General features: G+C 43.4%; 1 protein-coding gene across 1 annotated transcript; it reads left to right on the top strand.

Moving 5' to 3' along the window:
• Positions 1-941: 941 nt before the first annotated feature.
• On the top strand, positions 942-17,823 carry LOC136675490 (uncharacterized). Its single transcript, XM_066652039.1, has 18 exons — positions 942-1,370; positions 2,564-2,638; positions 3,731-3,854; positions 5,597-5,715; positions 7,534-7,667; positions 8,273-8,444; positions 10,321-10,439; positions 10,909-10,969; positions 11,112-11,206; positions 11,702-11,916; positions 12,828-12,954; positions 14,671-14,853; positions 15,152-15,225; positions 15,490-15,618; positions 16,129-16,413; positions 16,551-16,656; positions 16,773-16,941; positions 17,674-17,823. The coding sequence occupies exons 1-18, from the start codon at positions 942-944 to the stop codon at positions 17,821-17,823; spliced, it is 2,766 nt and encodes a 921-aa protein (XP_066508136.1).
• The last annotated feature ends 1,165 nt before the right edge of the window (positions 17,824-18,988 follow it).

Genomic DNA, 18,988 nt, shown 5'->3' with positions numbered 1-18,988 from the left:
GATTGAGGTTTAAAATCAATGTGATGCTTCACTGACTTGTAATAGGGAGACTGGAGCCTCTGTCAGTGCTACTCTGGGCTCAGCACTGCAGAAACTGCATTATGTAACTTCTGGAGAGGGGTATGAAACAAGTACAGTGCTGTAAAAATGAATTACACTTGATGGAGCCCAAAACCCAAATCTTACCAAGCGTTCCTTTAATTTAACGTAAGGCTCCATAACTTTCGTTCAGGCTTCATTTTATGTTCCATGTATTTGTCTGATATTTTGAATGGAGAAAATAACAGTAATTGTACATTTAAATGGGCTCCCTGTGAGGGACATGCACTTATTTTTACTTAAAAACATTTGAAGATGTTGAAGTTCAGTGTGAGGCACCTTAAATTAACATTTAAGGTGAGAAGCATTAACATGCTTCTCAGTCCCAGACGCTCAGAGCCACTGCATGTGGTAGTTTTCTCCTCACTCCATCCACTTCAGTATTGGAAGGAATTGTTCATTGGCTCATTAGTTGCTTGAGGTGTGTTGGGAACAGAGGACTCTCTAAAAGTACAGGGCAGTGGACCACCAGGACCAGGACTGAGAGCCACTGGCCAAGTGAAGTTAAGGGGTAACTAAGTAACAAGCAGGCGAATGTGGCATTGTCTAGGTTGATTTAAATTCTATGTATGTATGATGTGTATGAAGGTGATTGTAGTATATTTTTGACATGTTGTCCACTTTTATTCACAGGGCTCAGAGCAAACCCCAAAGCCAATCCAAGTCTTCTAGAGGACAACGAATCCAGCAGAGGCGAAAGCCACGTGACATCGGAAGAAACAGTCTCAAAGACGGAATCTTTGGCAACAACGAACAGAAATAAAAACCCAGAACAACACCCAGATCCATCAGTAAATCACTCACACATCTACAGTCAGTCAGACCCCACTGTAGAGTCCAGAATGTCCACCAACAGGAGTCCAGACGGTTCGGCTGAAGAAGGGAATGAAGGTAAAGAAGACGGTGTGGAGCAGAGCTGCAGTGCCAGCACTCCAAACCTGTGTAAAGCAGACGTCCAGGGTAGCAGGCTTGCTTTGGGTAGGACACGATCCTGCACCGAGCTGAAGTATGGACAGGGCCAGGTGCACTACCCTTTACCCGACTTCTCCAAAGTGGCCCCTAAAGTCAAGATCCCTAAAGGTAACGGACCCACTAAGCCTGCCTTCCACACGTCAACCACAGACAGAACTCACACAGCACCAAGCAGTCTGGGTAAATCAGCACCGTCCTGTACAGCTGATGTCATCAGTCGAGTTTTGGAGGACTCTCTCTGGCTGACTGAGTTGAGGAAAGACGAGGATGAACAATCCAGAATGGATCAACTTTTACAGGTAAACATTCACTAATATCAGGGCTTCGGTGGAAGAATTTCAGATTAATGTGTTAATGCACTGAATGCACTGGTGTGTTCTCCCTTTGTCTGCGTGGGTTTCCTCCGGGGGACTGTCTGTGAGGAGTGTGGTGTGTTCTCCCTGTGTCTGCGTGGGTTTCCTCCGGGGGACTGTCTGTGAGGAGTGTGGTGTGTTCTCCCTGTGTCTGCGTGGGTTTCCTCCGGGTGACTGTCTGTGAGGAGTGTGGTGTGTTCTCTCTGTGTCTGCGTGGGTTTCCTCCGGGTGACTGTCTGTGAGGAGTGTGGTGTGTTCTCCCTGTGTCTGCGTGGGTTTCCTCCGGGTGACTGTCTGTGAGGAGTGTGGTGTGTTCTCTCTGTGTCTGCGTGGGTTTCCTCCGGGTGACTGTCTGTGAGGAGTGTGGTGTGTTCTCTCTGTGTCTGCGTGGGTTTCCTCCGGGTGACTGTCTGTGAGGAGTGTGGTGTGTTCTCCCTGTGTCTGCGTGGGTTTCCTCCAGGTGACTGTCTGTGAGGAGTGTGGTGTGTTCCCCCTTTGTCTGCGTGGGTTTCCTCCGGGGGACTGTCTGTGAGGAGTGTGGTGTGTTCTCCCTGTGTCTGCGTGGGTTTCCTCCGGGTGACTGTCTGTGAGGAGTGTGGTGTGTTCTCCCATTTTCTGCGTGGGTTTCTTCCCGGTGACTGTCTGTGAGGAGTGTGGTGTGTTCTCCCATTTTCTGCGTGGGTTTCCTCCGGGTGCTCCGGTTTCCTCCCACGCTCCAAAAACACACATTGGTAGGTGGATTGGAGACTCAAATGTGTCCGTAGGTGTGAGTGTGTGAGTGTGTGCTGCCCTGTGAAGGACTGGCGCCTCTTCCAGGGTGTGCTCCCGCCTTGACTACAGGACCACTAATAATAGAATGGGCTTTTTTACAGGTGTAATATGTCAATCGAAACATGGCAATATGATTACTGTACATCAGAGGCACAGCAGATGCTGAAGAATGCTGTAGTAGCCAATTTTGAAAATGATATGTCGACCGAAGTAATAAATTGTAATAATGATTGTCAGTGAGTTTTTTTTCTTGTGTTTTTGATTGAAAGTCCGTTTAGAGCTTGGATTATGTTAGCAGTGTTTTTAGAGTATGTACTGAATGTGTCGGCTTGCTGACTCTCTGTCTTGTGCCCTGTGTTACTTTTCAGGAGGAGTATGACAGATTACTTACTAAATATGCAGAGGATGACAGCCTTATCAACCAGATAAGGCTGAGGGGTCAGGTACATTGCCTTTTTATACATTGGTGCATACTAGGTCAGGATCAGTGGCCATCAACTTGACAATAACAAACTGCACAAAACTGCAGAATATTTTCTCACTGTCATGTTGGTCTCCTCTATTTGAATTTTTTAAATTTATTAATAATTCAATCAAATTTTAATGATCACATTTGTGTCTGTCACACAGCTCCAGGGTTTGTGAGGAGTGTGGTGTGTTCGCCACATTTCCACCTGGGTTTGCTTCGAGTGCTCTGGTGTCCTCCCACGCTACACAGAGTTCTTTTGAGTTCATTCATTCACACGTTCACTCACACCCTCACACCTTTGAGTGTCCAATCCACCTACCAACGTGTGTTTTTGGAGCATGGGAGGAAACCAGAGCACCCGGAGGAAACCCATGTAGACACAGAGAGAACACACCACATTCCTCACAGACAGTCACCCGGAGGAAACCCATATAGACACAGGGAGAACACACCACACTCCTCACAGACAGTCACCCGGAGGAAACCCACGCAGACACAGAGAGAACACAACACACTCCTCACAGACAGTCACCCGGAGGAAACCCACGCAGACACAGAGAGAACACACCACACTCCTCACAGACAGTCACCCGGAGGAAACCCATACAGACACAGGGAGAACACACCACACTCGTCACAGACAGTCACCCGGAGGAAACTCACGCAGACACAGAGAGAACACACCACACTCCTCACAGACAGTCACTCGGAGGAAACCCATGCAGACACAGAGAGAACACACCACACTCCTCACAGACAGTCACCCGGAGCAGGACTCAAACCCACAACCTCCAGGACCCGGGAGCTGTGACAGAGACACTACCTGCTGCTCCACCACGCCCCATCTCAATAGCAATGTTATGTTATTGGTATTAAAGTTTACTAGTTATATAGTATTTTGATATACTTTTATTTATACTTTTTGTTTTATATCTGCCATAATTTATTATAATAATGTGGATGCTTTCATGCCCTTTTAAGAGAATCCTAGGCAGTTGCTACATAAGTGTTATACAAGGAACAATGCTAAAAACAATGCTAATTTAGCTTCTTTTCAATCGAACAGTGTAAAACCTCAAATGAACAATCTCCTTCAACCCACTGGAGAGAAACAATTGATGTGCTGAACATGACTCATGGCAAAGCCTCGACCAGAGCTGCACCACAAACCTCTCAGTCGACCATAACAGGCAAGTCGTCATTTTCTTCACTGTCCTTCTTCCGTGAAACATGATGCTGTCTCTCTGTACTGTAGCCCTGGCTTCAAATGAACAAGAAACCTGATCTGAGTTCCTCAGCCGTGAACCACAATGCCACAGTGTCAGCTGATAGTCGAACCAGATATCAGTTATCAGTTTTCTTTAAGACGACACATTTGGACCTGTATATGGAATAGTGGCATGCAAATTAAAGGAGCCATGCCATATAGAGGAGATTTTGGCAATCCATGGGTTCAAGGGGTTTGTGCCACACATGAACACTATGATCATCCCAGAACAGTTGGTATCATAACTCACCAGAACACACCACATGTTGCTAGTGCTCTAACAACCCAAGCCTAGGTGAGAAGTCCAGTGTTGTGGCATTATCTAACACTTTTGCATCCATATCCCTTGAAAGCTAAAGAATGCTGCACTGACCTACGGGATATACACGAGGGACCCACTGCATTAAATGTGGAAGTGATTTCTGACAAAGGCACATGTCTCATGGCATTGACAGATAAGCACCCATGGGAGATAATGCCTTATATGATGTATTCCAGTTAGGACTGGACGATGCAGCCAAAGTTTATACCACGATATATTCCTTCAATTCAGTAGATACGATATTATTCTGATATTGATGTGAACAATAAAAAAGCCACAGAAAAACTGCCCAGAACAAACAGGAAACATGACATCACCATCAAACATAAACCTGTTAGCTTTGTCAATGTTAATATTTTTAAACTAACTTTAAAACGGAATGTCTTGAATTGACAACAGCGCCCTCTAATGAACACCAATGACAGATGCTGTAAATAATGTCATTCATTCATTATCTGTAATCGCTTATCCAGTTCAGGGTCGCGGTGGGTCCAGAGCCTACCTGGAATCATTGGGCGCAAAGCAGGAATACACCCTGGAGGGGGCGCCAGTCCTTCACAGGGCAACACACACAGTCACACACTCACTCACTCACACACTCACACCTACAGACACTTTGGAGTCACCAATCCACCTACCAACGGGTGATTTTGGACCGGAGGAAACCCACACAGACACGGGGAGAACACACCACACTCCTCACAGACAGTCACCCAGAGGAAACCCACACAGACACAGGGAGAACACACCACACTCCTCACAGACAGTCACCCAGAGGAAACCCACGCAGACACAGGGAGAACACACCACACTCCTCACAGAAAGTCACCTGGAGCCAGACTCGAACCCACAACCTTCAGGTCCCTGGAGCTGTGTGACTGGGACACTACCTGCTGCGCCACCATGCCGCTCCTGTAAATAATGTCTACTGAAATATTAAAAATGTGAAACATTTTATATTGCGATATATATTGGTTATTGTCCAGCCCTAATTCCAGTACACACATGACACTGTGGATAGAGGAATGCTAAACACCAACAACGTCTGAAGTGGAATACTCTGTCCATCTGGCACCCACTAGCATGCCTTGTTCACGTTGCCTTGCCATGAGCATGCTTACCAGTGTTAAACCTCACTCATAAGATGACACCTCACTTATTCAGGCGTGGCCATTCCCAAGCCGTCCCCTGAGGTCACAGCACTTCATAATTAATTTACGTACTGCTATTCCATTTCATTTGCCCTGTCAGTGTGTATTTATACGCAGAATATGTAGATTCATTATCAAAATATAGAGCATATAAGACTTGAAAGTATTTGTATACATCTGTGGTGTGTGTAGGTTTGGTTGTAGAGAAGAGAGATGCAGTGTGGAGCCTTCCTTCTGAAGAGCAGAGCATGTCTGAGGGCCAGAGACTGACCACAGAGCTCACCACAATTATCAACCAGTTCATGGAGAAGGTAAAACAAAGAGACTCACTAGACCTAACCAGAAAAGGCCTGAGCATGAGAAATATTAGCAGAATACTAGCAGTCAGTTATTAAAATGTTTGTTTTATTTCACAGGTGGAGGAATTCAAAATTTGCGTTAGCAACATGTCCCTATCTGTGGAAGAACAGCAAATGGTAGCATTGTATTTGTTTTCTCTAATTTTTATAACATACAGTAGTTGGGTGAGCATCATTGGCTGAGAATTGTCTGTAGTTTGTCAGGTTTGATTAAGAATTAGAATTAGAATCACGTTATTGGCCACTGCGCTACACACAGAGGAATTTGTTCTTTGTATTTAACTCAGTAGCTGTGAAACACACATTTACCCACACACACACTAGTGAACACTAGGGGGCAGTGAGCGGTGCCCGGAGCGGTGGGCGGCCCTAGCCACGGAGCCCGGGGAACAGTTGGGGGTTAAATGCCTTACTCAAGGGCACTTCAGACATGACCTGCCACCTCTGGGATTGACACAACAACCTTCCGGTCACAAGCCCAGTTCCTCACCACCAGGCCATGGCTGCCCCCTGTATCGTGTATTACTGGCTTTAGTCTGCTGTTATTAGTAGTGTTTGGATGTTTGAGCATTGTTCATTCTGCCTCTGTTATCAGCTTTAAGAACCATGAGAAATGAAATGAAAACAAACCTTGACTAGAATCCTGATGAAGGTGACTGGACAGTTGGAGATAGACGTTTACGATCATTCTTATCCGTTAGTACACAGTGCTATATATTGTACAAGTGCAAAAGGACTTCGGTGGCTATAAGAAATGTGTTGAGATAGAATCACTATCACATTAAAAATGTAACAATGTTCCAGTTAACGTCTGAAAGGTGAATTCACCCAGTCACCAACTTCACTGCATTTTAAAAAAGAAGAATGTAAACAGGTTTCCTATGATGTTAAGAATATGTCTGAGACCATGTGAGAACAGAAGTATGTCAAGAACATATGATGTTGTTAGTTTAAAAAAATAATAATCGTTTTTTAAATACATAGATGAAAGTATTTCAAAGTATAATACAATATTTCAATTATAATGCCATAAGATTACAAGAATAAAGTGCCATTATTTTCAGGAAGGTCACAGTATTGTGGCCAAAAATTTGCAAAAGGAAGGCAGGACCCTTTTGTGAAATGAAATGAAGTTTTGAAATTGGCAGCCTTGGTCTAATGGTTAGAGACAGGGCTTGGTCCCGGGAGGTTGCTGGTTTGATCCCCAGGACCCGTAGGAACATCCACAGCTGATGGGCCCTTGAGCAAGGCACTGGACCCCCAAATGCTCCCCGGGTGCCGGGGATGGCTCCCCACTCTGGGTGTGTGTTCACAGCCCCTAGTGCACTAGTGTGTGTGTGTGTTTACAGCCACTGATGAGTTAAATGCAGAAGACACATTTTGTTGTAGTTAGTTATCACTGCAGATGTTTCTGAAAATAACAGCACTGTATTCTAATTGAGTATTTTTTCTTGAAATATTACTGCTTTCCTTTTGAAACGTTGATTTTTTTCAAAATATTATGAATTTATCTGCAAAATACCAATGTAGGAATTGCATGTGAGTTTATTTGAAAAAAAAAATGGATGTAAAAAGCATGTCAGACGAGAATGTATGTTGTTTTATGTTGTTAGTGTTGTCTGGGAGAAGATGTTTGGGTACACGTGTGGTAGTATTTGGTTTGTGGTTTTGCACAGGTGTGTGTGTGTGTGTGTGTGGCAGCATGTGTAGTTTGTGTTGTCTCTGAGCAGGTGCTGAGATAATGCTGGTGTTTTATGTTCTTGAAATCAGATGTTTAAGAGCATGATGGAGGCTCAGGATCAGCTGGAGCGCAACTACATGAGCAAGAAGGAGGAGCATAGAGTGTTGGAGATGCAGAATTACATGGGTCTTGACAGGAATACAGGACAGTTCGACCCTGACAGGTAGTAAAACAGAACCCAAACTTCGCTTTTAACCATGTGTCTTTAATCCGTTAGTTGGTGTGTTTGATGTTAGCACTCAAACCTTTCAGAGCAAATTATTTGAAATATGTGCATTTTTACATTTTATGGGAAGAGACCTGCCAAGTGTTACACTGTCATAAACACTGCAGCACTGCTGTGTCTGATCCACTCTACACCAGCACAACACACACTAACACACCACCACCACGTCAGTGTCACTGCAGCGCTGAGAATGACCCACCACCACATCACACCTGCTCTGTGGGGGTCCTGAGCGCTGAGGGACAGGGGGGGAAGGGGGCTAACAAAGTATGCAGAGCAACAAATGGATTATAGTCTGTAATTGTAAAACTACAAAAACTACAAAGTGCTCCCAGTGGAACTCAGAGAATGCCCAGTGAGTGGTGAGTGTAGAAACAAGGAGGTGGTCGTAATGTTATGGCTGATCTGTGTATGTATGGTGTTAACAGATTCTGACTCTGGAATAACTATGTTATTAAATTAAATAGTGATGAAATAACTGAGGACGCCCTGGATGTGAGCTCTTTATAACACCTCCCTTTACTCATGTGGATGTTCGTAAGGCAGGTGGAAGGGGATATATTTCGTCTAGGGATGCAGCTGGAGGACGTAAAGGAACAGATAGACAGAAATGCACATCATGTGCCATCTCCTCCTCCGGTGTCCTCCACTCCCATTCTCCCACCGCACGGAGAGTTGATCTGTTCTTCCTCACATCAGCCGACACTGCATGAGGTGAACGCAGCTAGCTCATGTGCACTCATTCACAATAACACCTCACTGTTTAACCTTCATTCACCACAGCAGGGTTCACATGGATGATGGCACCATGGCTTGCAGACGTTTCTGCCATTTGGAATGAAACAGTATGTTGTTGGTGCCAAGATCTAAACCACTTCCATTGTGCCTCATTTGGCCTTGATGCACTGGAACCACTGTCAGGGACCAATACGTATCATCTAGGTGCGGTCCATCAGAGGAGAGCCTATGAAGACTGAGGGTGGGCTTTAGCCCATGAATACACCCACCCTGAAGGACTTACATTTTAGGGAATTAAACTCTGAAGGCTTCTTTTAATGAAAGGATGGCATGGCTACACTAATCAGGGACAGTCTATGTCTCTGTAGAAGGATACCTGTACCTCTTCTGTACCCGTTAATACAAATATCAGCTCAACAGAACAACACCGACAGCTGCCTGTTTATTCCATGTTCCATATATCAGTCATTGTTTAGAAGATCTTTTAAATGCTTGAAAAACTAGAGAGCATTTAACATCATAGTGAGCGCGGTCTCGACACGAAGGCTGTCCCACTTGTTAGACCTCATTATGCTGCCTACTGAAATACCTTAATCTGGCTGAATTTTAAGGCGGCATCAAACTACTCCTCAGCTGCGAAGGCAATCCCATGATGCAACATAAGCACGACTCACAGCATCTATTTCTCCCAGAGCAATAGTTAAAATCGTGATAAAAACATAAAGGCTAGACACCGCAATTAAACAGCTGTCTACGGAGTCACTGCCTACTCAGGGAGCCCAGGAGGTTTTGGGACAGACCCATTGTCATCAAATTCTAATATACCAGTCTACCTCTCATTGGTAAAGTAATAAAAGAAATGAATAAATGAAGTGATCAAGTGTTGGTGCAAAATCAGTACTCAGAATGATTCTGGGGCAGCACTGCCTTCAAGGCAGTACCAGTGTAATTGGTTACCAGCCAAATAGATGGGTATGTATGTGATTGGTTAAAATGGATTGGGCGGAGACCCTCGTGTTTGCCTGCTCTGTCTCCCAGAAATGACATTGAAAGAAATAAATATGCTGTAGGCTTAGTTCTATTTCATAATTTTTTAGAAGTGTTGACGATAGTGTAACTCTGAGGAAGCTGTAAAAAGCTTTTCTGCCTCTGAGGCAGATTCTAAAGAAGTACTCTCCTGTACATTTGAGTTGTGACTGCTACCTCAGAGGAAGCTTTAGCGTGTTATAAAAATAAAATTCGGTTGTCTATGAGGAAGATTCTAAAGAAGTACATTTTGCCCTCGATTTAAGGGTGCTGTCTTTGAAGGAGCTACAGACTGACACAGTAATGCTCTGCTACCTCAGAGGCAGCAGTCATGTGCTATTCAACTATGTCTAAGCCTCTGCCTCAGAGGCAGCAGAGCATTATCATATAACACTCTGTAGCTCTTTCAGAGGCAGCCATCACAACTCAGATATACAGGAAAGTACTTCTACAGAATCTGCTTCTGAGGCACAGAGTTACATTATTCTCCATTTAAGGAAAACAAAATGCTCAAAGCTTTTTAACAAATTATGCACATTTATTTATTCCAGAGTCATTTCTGACAGACAGAGCAGGCAGAGTCCAGGCAGAGCTTTACTGGCTCATGGTGCTGTATTTGAAGATATATGTCCAATCCGTATTAACCATTACAATTTCGTTCCTCCTGCCTCCAAGGCAGCACTGTTTCCAGAATCATCTCGAGTAGTGGTTTTGGACACGTACGTCTTTGTCAGCTGTCATAGATTTCTAAATTAAATCACTAACACATAATGTGATGAGAACTGAATCACAAAATTGTATAAGAACGTTGGCTCTCATCTTACAGGGGTCAGTCTTGACCAGCGGTGGACACAGCGAGAGAGAGGAAGAGGAACACTCTAAAGTCTTCATGAAGGAATATGGAGACTCACTCCTCAGCGAGAGCGAGAACAGCTACCGGCTCCGGTACGTTCTGTTTTCCAGAGTGACATTGTTACACTGTGTTTACTTGTGCTTCCTACATCAAGACAACTAGTTCCAACTGATTCACAAACTCTATTTTCAAACATATTCCAGCTTTCTTTCCTCCAACAAATTAGAGAGTTTACACTGAGTTTGTTAACCCCTTACTTCTAATGTAGTAGATATGTCAAGATGTGTTTGGTGTGCAAGAGAGTGTGTTACCATTCGGCACTTAACGTGGACCAGAACATGCAAAACGACCAATGAAAGTTGGTGCTCCGGTTTCCACCCATGGTCCAAAAACACACGTTGGTAGGTGGATTGGTGACTCAAAAGTGTCCGTAGGTGTGAGTGTGTGTCACCCTGTGAAGGACTGGCGCCCCCTGCAGGGTTTGTTCCCCTGGATAATGGTTACAGACAATGAATGAATGAATAAATATTGTTTCTTGCTCGTTTCCCTCTTGTATAAAAGACCTGAGGATAGAGGCTCTCCTACTCAGGAACCCCAGGAAGAGTACACCAACATAGCACAGGTATCCCACTAACCTTTCTTTTTTTTTAAAAGACTAAAAACATAAAAACGTTTTAATATTTTGTGTCTCCTCTGTAAAGTTTGATGATTCAAGGTTCTGTTGTGACTAAAGGGTGATTGCAAATGGTTTTTTTTTGTTACAGCGGTTTGTAAGTCCAGAGACAGACAGCGGATTGTGCACCTCTGACCAGAGCCGTCCACCTACAGGACTTTCAGACACACAACGTGGCACTGAGAGGTACCGCCACACACACACACACACACACACACACACACACACACCTGCTGCTTCTCTATCATTGTGTGGGTATAACATTCTGAGCTCATCGTAGTGATATTGATGGAATCTATGATGAATTCCTATAACGCTAGGTGTCCTGTAGAACCCTGTACATGTGTATTATGAAATTTAAATGAATGTGAATAATATTTAGTCTGTGATCTATCAGTGATCAGTGTGGAAAAGAATTAACAAAGGTTTTAAAACCTGAAGCTGACAATGTGACGTAACTTTGCTCTTATGAGCCCAAGAACAGCTGGGGACCCATAAATGATCATTAAATCTATTTGTTATACGAGCGTACATTCATGTTAGCACTGATAAGGCATAATGGAAATAGATACACAACTGTGTTGATAATGTAATAATAGGGAATGGTTTAATTTCTAAGCCAGTGTGATTTGTTTATTATGTCTAAATGCTAAATGTCCCATTACGTGTTTTCTCTTCCAGTTCACTCCCTCCTGAGGATTTGAATGGCATGACCAGCGCGAGCACATCTGATAACGATGTCTCCCTCTCTAATCTACACACTGTTTTTTCTTTTACGACTGGATGGCAACCAGATCAACTTCCTAAGACAATGCAGAACATGCAAGAGAATCCCAACAGCCAGAAAGCAACCGCTGGATTGCACACCTTAGGAGAAGATCGATTATGGGTTCAAGGCAAGTTACTGATGCCTGTACACATGGGCATTTATGTTAACTGGTGCAGCTGTAGCCTGGTGGTGAGGGAGCTGGGCATGTAAGAGCCAGCAGGTCATGACTGAAGTGCCATTGAGCAAGGCACCTAACCCCCAACTGCTCCCAAGGCGCCTAGGGCTGCACTGCTCACTGCCCCCTAGTGTTCACTAGTGTGTAAATGTGTGTGTCACTGCATGGATTGGGTTAAATGCAGAAAACAAATTCCTCTGTGTGCAGCTCAGTGGCCAATAAAGTGATTCTAATTCTAATCTTTATGCTCCACACATACACATACAAACCTAAAGGAACACAAATGCCATTCCACTCAAATGCACACATCCAGTGCACATACTTGCTACGTTTTCAGGGGAGTAACAATCAGCCATTTTAAAGCTAATTCAATATCTTTATAGCCATTTTGACTGATTTTAATAGCCAGACTGTGGAATATAGTGGACTAAATGGACAGTGAAAGCCACAGGAGAAAATTAAGGCACATATAACGCTAGTCCACCTTGTAGCTTGTAGTAGAGACCTTAACGCATTTCTTTTTTTTTGGTCAGTTTGTGTTTGTCATTCTCTATACCCTCAGCAGTGTTCAGTTTCTGACCATAGGCCAACATATAACTTATTAGGACTGGGTATATCTGACTATTGGTGGATTATTCTAGACCTAGCAGTGACAGAGAAACTTGGGCCTGTTCAACTGCCACAGTGTTGACAATGATCCTCCACTCAATTAATACCTTTTATTGTTACATTTCCATTAACTGAAGGGTGGTCAGTAACTATTAACCTATAATGTGTATCTGTACATTGATCAGCCAAAGACCAGAACCACTCAGAATTGATTCAGCTGTCATTTTCTCCCCATTAAATCTTTGTTCCACTAGAGGGTGCCACTCTCCATTCTCCCCTTCTGCAAGAACCCAGCCAAGAGGGACAGTCGGCACTGACACAGAAACCGCTTGCAACTGAGAAGCAAATCAGAGGACAATTCTCTCTCTGCTCCTGTCCCAAGTGAGTACAGTCCTGTTTCTCTGCATAATATCATTCACTTTCAAAGGTGAAAATAATATTTGAAAGTGCAGTTCATGAGAATGTTAATTATTTGGTCCTGTACTTGCGCATATTTCATCTCAGACAAACAAAAAATTCACATCAGATGAAAGTACATTTCCATTATCAATGTTTACTTTATGAATTTTTAGGAATTATATCCCCACTATTTTCCACAATGGTGCAGTTTCAGGGAAACATAAGTTTATACAACATTTTATCATCAGTATCATGTCTCTGTGGATGATTCATTCCAGGAACCGACAAAGATACACAATCTATAGTCCCTCATGTCCTTTGTATAAAATGTTGTAGTATTTGTATATTCCGTCCTACACATATCCTCCTGTGTACATTAAATCCTCTCTAGATTCCTCAGAATACCTAATACAATTTAAATGATATATTAGTAGTTATTCTTTACAGAAACTGAGTTGTTCATAAAACAGAAGCAGGGAACGAGTGAGACATTAGCTGAACAATGAGAGAGAACAATGAGAGACTGAGAATCTGTAACACAGCAAGAGGTTACAGTATTCATTCATTCATTCATTCATTATCTGTAACCCTTATCCAGTTCAGGGTCACTGTGGGTCCAGAGCCTACCTGGAATCATTGGGCGGAAGGCGGGAATACACCCTGGAGGGGGCGCCAGTCCTTCACAGGGCAACACACACACTCACACATACATTCAGTCACACACTCACACCTACAGACACTTTTGAGTCGCCAATCCACCTACCAACGTGTGTTTTTGGACTGTGGGAGGAAACTGGAGCACCCGGAGGAAACCCACACAGACACGGAGAACACACCACACTTCTTACAGACAGTCACCCGGAGGAAACCCACGCAGACACAGAGAGAACACACCACACTCCTCGCAGACCGTCACCCGGAGGAAACCCACGCAGACACAGAGAGAACACACCACACTCCCCACAGACAGTCACCCGGAGGAAACTCACGCAGACACAGAGAGAACACACCACACTCCTCACAGACAGTCACCCGGAGGAAACCCACGCAGACACAGGGAGAACACACCACACTCCTCACAGACAGTCACCCGGAGGAAACCCACGCAGACACAGAGAGAACACACCACACTCCTCACAGACAGTCACCCGGAGGAAACCCACGCAGACACAGAGAGAACACACCACACTCCACACAGACAGTCACCCGGAGGAAACCCACACAGACACAGAGAGAACACACCACACTCCACACAGACAGTTACCCGGAGCGGGATTCGAACCCACAACCTTCAGGTCCCTGGAGCTGTGTGACTGCGACACTAACCTGCTGCACCACCGTGCCGCCCGAGGTTACAGTAGGATTTACCTAAATATTCTTCAACATAGTGCTCAACACACAGCAAATTCAAGCTTTGCTGATGTCTATGGAACATATTCTATGTGAAGAAACAGTAGGATTAAGCAAGTTTATAAAAGTGAGAATAGCAAAGTTTGGGATGGTAACGTCGACCAGAAACACTCAGGATGTTGTTTGAAAGAATTGCTCATTGAGTACGAATTAAAGCCGAATTTAAATCTTAATAAACATTAAATATTTACAAAGGATCTACAGCTCTGTTATATTCGTCTTATTTCAGTTTAGATCAGAAGCATCAAGTCAAACTTGAACGAGGTTTTGTGTGTGTGCTGTGTCCAGCAGCGAAGCCATCAGTGCACTGCAGTATGAGGTGTCGTGTCTGAAGAGGGCGCTGGATGAGAGTCTCTGTCACCTGTCACACCCGGGTGTGCGGACGGAGCCCCGGAGCAGTGTGTGCTCACAAGAGAAACGACTAAGGACCCGGCCTCGTGTCCGACACAGACACAGAACTAATTCCAGCAGGTGACACGGCACAAAGGAAATAGCCAATGACAGCTATGGTGACCTTATTTTACCTTATTTTAGTTGGACTCAATCAACCTTTATTTAAGTGTTACTACAGCAAGGTTGTACATTAGACAGATACAAATGTAGATAATGTAAGACAAAGCTAGCAAATCTTAAACACATTTGAGTGATCCCAGTAATCAGACCTTTAATAAACTATCCCTGGGTTAAAATGAGTGTGTTAGAGCCACGGGTCTTAGAGTGTTAGGTCTTATGTGCAAACCTTAAGCTGCAGACTTATCTCCTGCAACAGGTGCCCGACTGCAGATACATCACTGCAGGAGGAGGACTGGAGCTCCTCTGATGTGGAGCTCAGTAAACACAAAGGTAAAAGCCTACCATTTTATATTGAACTTGTATACTGTCACAATAAGTGTCTGTCCGAATAATATGAGTTTTTTTTCCCTCTCTCTCTCTCTCTCTCTCTCTCTCTCTCTCTCTTTCTCTCTCTCTGTTTCTCTCTCTCTCTCTCTCTCATTTCTCTCTCTCAATCTCTCTCTCTGTCTCTCTCTCTGTCTCTCTCTCTCTGTCACTCTCTCTCTCAATTTCTCTCATTCTCTCTCTCTCTCTCTCTCTCTCTCTCTGTCTCAGGAATTGACAGCAGAGATTCAGATAACAGTGAAATTCCAGCTTCTTATAGTCGCACCCATAAAGGCACACGTACTCACTGCAGAAGTCCCTCCAGCAGGACGTTACAAGACTTGAAATGTTCATCAAAAAGTGGGTTTAAAACTTTAAAATAAGCCTACACTTATAAAGGTTTATAAATGGATTAAAAGCATGTCTATTACATGGATATAAATTAGATTGTAAACACTTTACAGTTCATTTTCACAAGTCATTAATAATCATGTGTAACACAGAGATAGAGGTGCGGCAGTAACCTTTTTTTGTGTCTAAAACTGAAAGAGTCAGAACTAAAAAAAAAAAGAATAGAATAAGCTCAGACCCAAGAAACCACTTTGTTGGTGGTTAATTCATTAAAGGGTTAAACCTATTAACAAATATCTGAGGAAGCCAACGGGGTTAATGTCGACTGATGGAGGAGACACGGTGAGGTCAGTATCTGGCAAGATCTGAGGTTTAACTGTGTAATGGATGTGGGTTCACTATTTGGCAAACAACAGGTCACCATTGCCCTGTCTATCTATCTGTCATAAATGACTGTAAACAGATTGTAAACTATTTATAAACATTAATAAATGTACCCTTCATTTTTTCCCTTGTTAGCCTCTTTAGAGAGTCTATCTCAAGAAACATCTCAGTCAAAGCCTGGCAAACACCATCTGAGAGCCACTGTTGGGTCTGGAAGCAATGTCAGCATCAGGTCCTTAACTGGCCACATCAGTGATGGTTGTATAGGACCACTCTGTAACAACAGAAGAGCTGCTGATAGACCAACTCATCACAGCAGGAAAGCAGCAACTGTGCCTGTCTGGGACGATCATGGAGGTCATGGCAGTGTTGTATTAACCATTCACAAAAGCAGAGATAGCAGTGTGTATAGACAACCAGGTGAGGGTGTGCTAACTCTCTGGGCTCAAAACATAATGGATGTCGTACTGTTTTTATTTTAGATTTTAATTTAACAGCCAGACCTCTTTATGAATTCACTGTATGTTTGGTGAAAACATTTATGTTTAACACTATAGACGAGTATCTCCGCTCGAGGAACAGACATCATCATCTGCCCCCTCATCCTCACGGGAAGCCTCTGCTTCAGACCAACTACGGATCCTGCAACAGTCTTCCTCCAGGGTACTCAACTCACCAATTCCTTAAGAAGATAATCAGTTATTTATGGGCTGATAAATCAAACACTCCACCCACTCCTCGTTCCAAAATCTGACTTTCTTTTTGCGTGTGTTTGTTAGTTTCAAGGTGTGGGATCAGCAGTCAGATTCAGAAGTGTCCAGCAGGAGGCGCTCCACCCAGTCAGACTCAGCAATGCTGCCTGCTAACGTGTACTTCCAGAGGACCTCCCCTGTCCCAAACACGCCTGGCAGGAGCAGAGCAAGGCCTTGGGGACAAAGAGCCAGCAAGGTCAGGGTCACATTGAAGCGCTCTAAAGTGTCTACTTAAACCAGCTTTTACTTGAGACCGAGACATGTTTTCCACTATGTAACTATATTTTAATTGTGCCGTAACTGACAATACAAGTTTTTTAATTTTGTACTTGGAACTTTTGGATATTCTTACTTCATTAATACTTCATGTTCAAAAATCCTTGGTCTAATGCCGTAGGTGTGAGTGTGTGTCGCCCTGTGAAGGACTGGCACCCCCTTCAGGGTGTATAAGGGTTACAGACAATGAATGAATGAATGAATTAATTAAAATATGTACCTGTATATTCATTCATTCATTCATTCATTGTCTGTAACCCTTATCCAGTTCAGGGTCGCGGTGGGTCCAGAGCCTACCTGGAATCATTGGGCGCAAGGTGGGAATACACCCTGGAGGGGGCACCAGTCCTTCACAGGGCGACACACACTCACACATTCACTCACACACTCACACCTACGGACACTTTTGAGCCTCCAGTCCACCTACCAACGTGTGTTTTTGGACTGTGGGGGGAAAGTACATATTTTATGTACATTTTTCAGTTAAATAAAGGTTCAAAGGAAATAAACAATACATATTATTTTACAAAATATCATAACTTTTCTAGGTCTTGCTTGGTTTGAAGTCATTTCCAATTCTGTCTGTTTTCACACGTCGTATGAATCTGATTAGCCAATGTTTTTAATTCTGTACAATTTATTTTTTGGACAGGAAGAGGCAATAAACAAGACTCTAGATAAAGCCCTGGAGGTGGCTCTTCTGATGAAGAAGACCACAGACCGCATGGCTAAAACTCTGTCTGCAGACCTGGCCAAGGCCCGGATCTACAAGACTGTTACACGGGATCCAACCTGTCAGTGACGGAGCACACAGAATTTTACGTATTTTTGATATTTTAAACAAAGGTTACGTGGAATGTCTGCTGAAATACAGTGAACATTTTTTTCTAAACACTCCTGTCCTTTTTTGTGATGTGGTTTTATATTATTTAATATTTAAATATATAATTGAATTCATTTTAATTAAATAAATGCTTATCAAACAGTAGTTTTTGATTTTCTCTCGTCTCAGAAAACCAGTGTATAACTATTAACTAATAACTGTTATTATTAAAGAATTTACAAAGTTCAGATGCAGATATAAATGATGTGTGTTGCAATGTGTTTTCAGTTTCATGTGTGATGACATTTTTATGATGTCCCCAAGAATTAACAAATAAGTAAATGTTTAGTAAAAGGCAGACTACAGGGGGCAGAATGGCACCAGTACATATAATAACTCTCTTTGAACAGAATAGTATTGCAATGCAGCCTGCCTAGAAGAGTACTACACACACACACACACACACACAAACTAACGTTGCTTAAATAAAAGGCACTGAAATGAATAACCATTATCCACGTACTAATGCTTGTCACCGAGTGATAAAGCAGAAGGAAGTAGGACAGATTTTCTGTGTCATGTTTCTGGACTCCCTCCCCGTGTCCTCTCAGAGTATCACAAACACAAACAAATTTCACATAAGGCTTTTGGCCCTGTTTTCTGCTTATTTGATATTAGGCACCCTCACCATACACTGATGATAACAGAAGGGGTGTGTGTGTGTGTGTGTGGGGGGGGGGGGGGGGGGTGTTATTAAGTTTCTAGTTTCTGTCCCTGGTTTCTTCCCCTGTTCTCTTTTTGTTGTCCAGTATTATATTTCTCTCTCTCCTCAGCCCTCAGGGCGAGCGCAAGGTGCATCCTTTCCTTTCTCCTCTAAACAAACACATTCCTCTAATGATGTGCTCTTAGGAATATTTTAAGGGGAATTCCACCTTCATTTTCTCCTTTATATTTCCGCTTCCTTTACTTTTTGAGATGTAAACAGTCATTTAAAGCTGATGCATTGTAGATTTCTCTACAGTTGTGATAGAAAACAGGTTGGTGTCTACGACACAAATACAGCCGTTATGTTACTATCCCAGCGTGTTCCTGTTATTAACATTAGACTCTTAAAACCACACGTTAGCGCCCGCCCTCTCCGTTC

The sequence above is a fragment of the Hoplias malabaricus genome, chromosome X1 (genome assembly GCF_029633855.1).
Source record: "Hoplias malabaricus isolate fHopMal1 chromosome X1, fHopMal1.hap1, whole genome shotgun sequence".
NCBI lineage: Eukaryota > Metazoa > Chordata > Actinopteri > Characiformes > Erythrinidae > Hoplias > Hoplias malabaricus.
The sequence above is the reverse complement of the archived record's forward strand: the minus strand, read 5'-3'. Positions and strand labels throughout refer to the sequence as shown.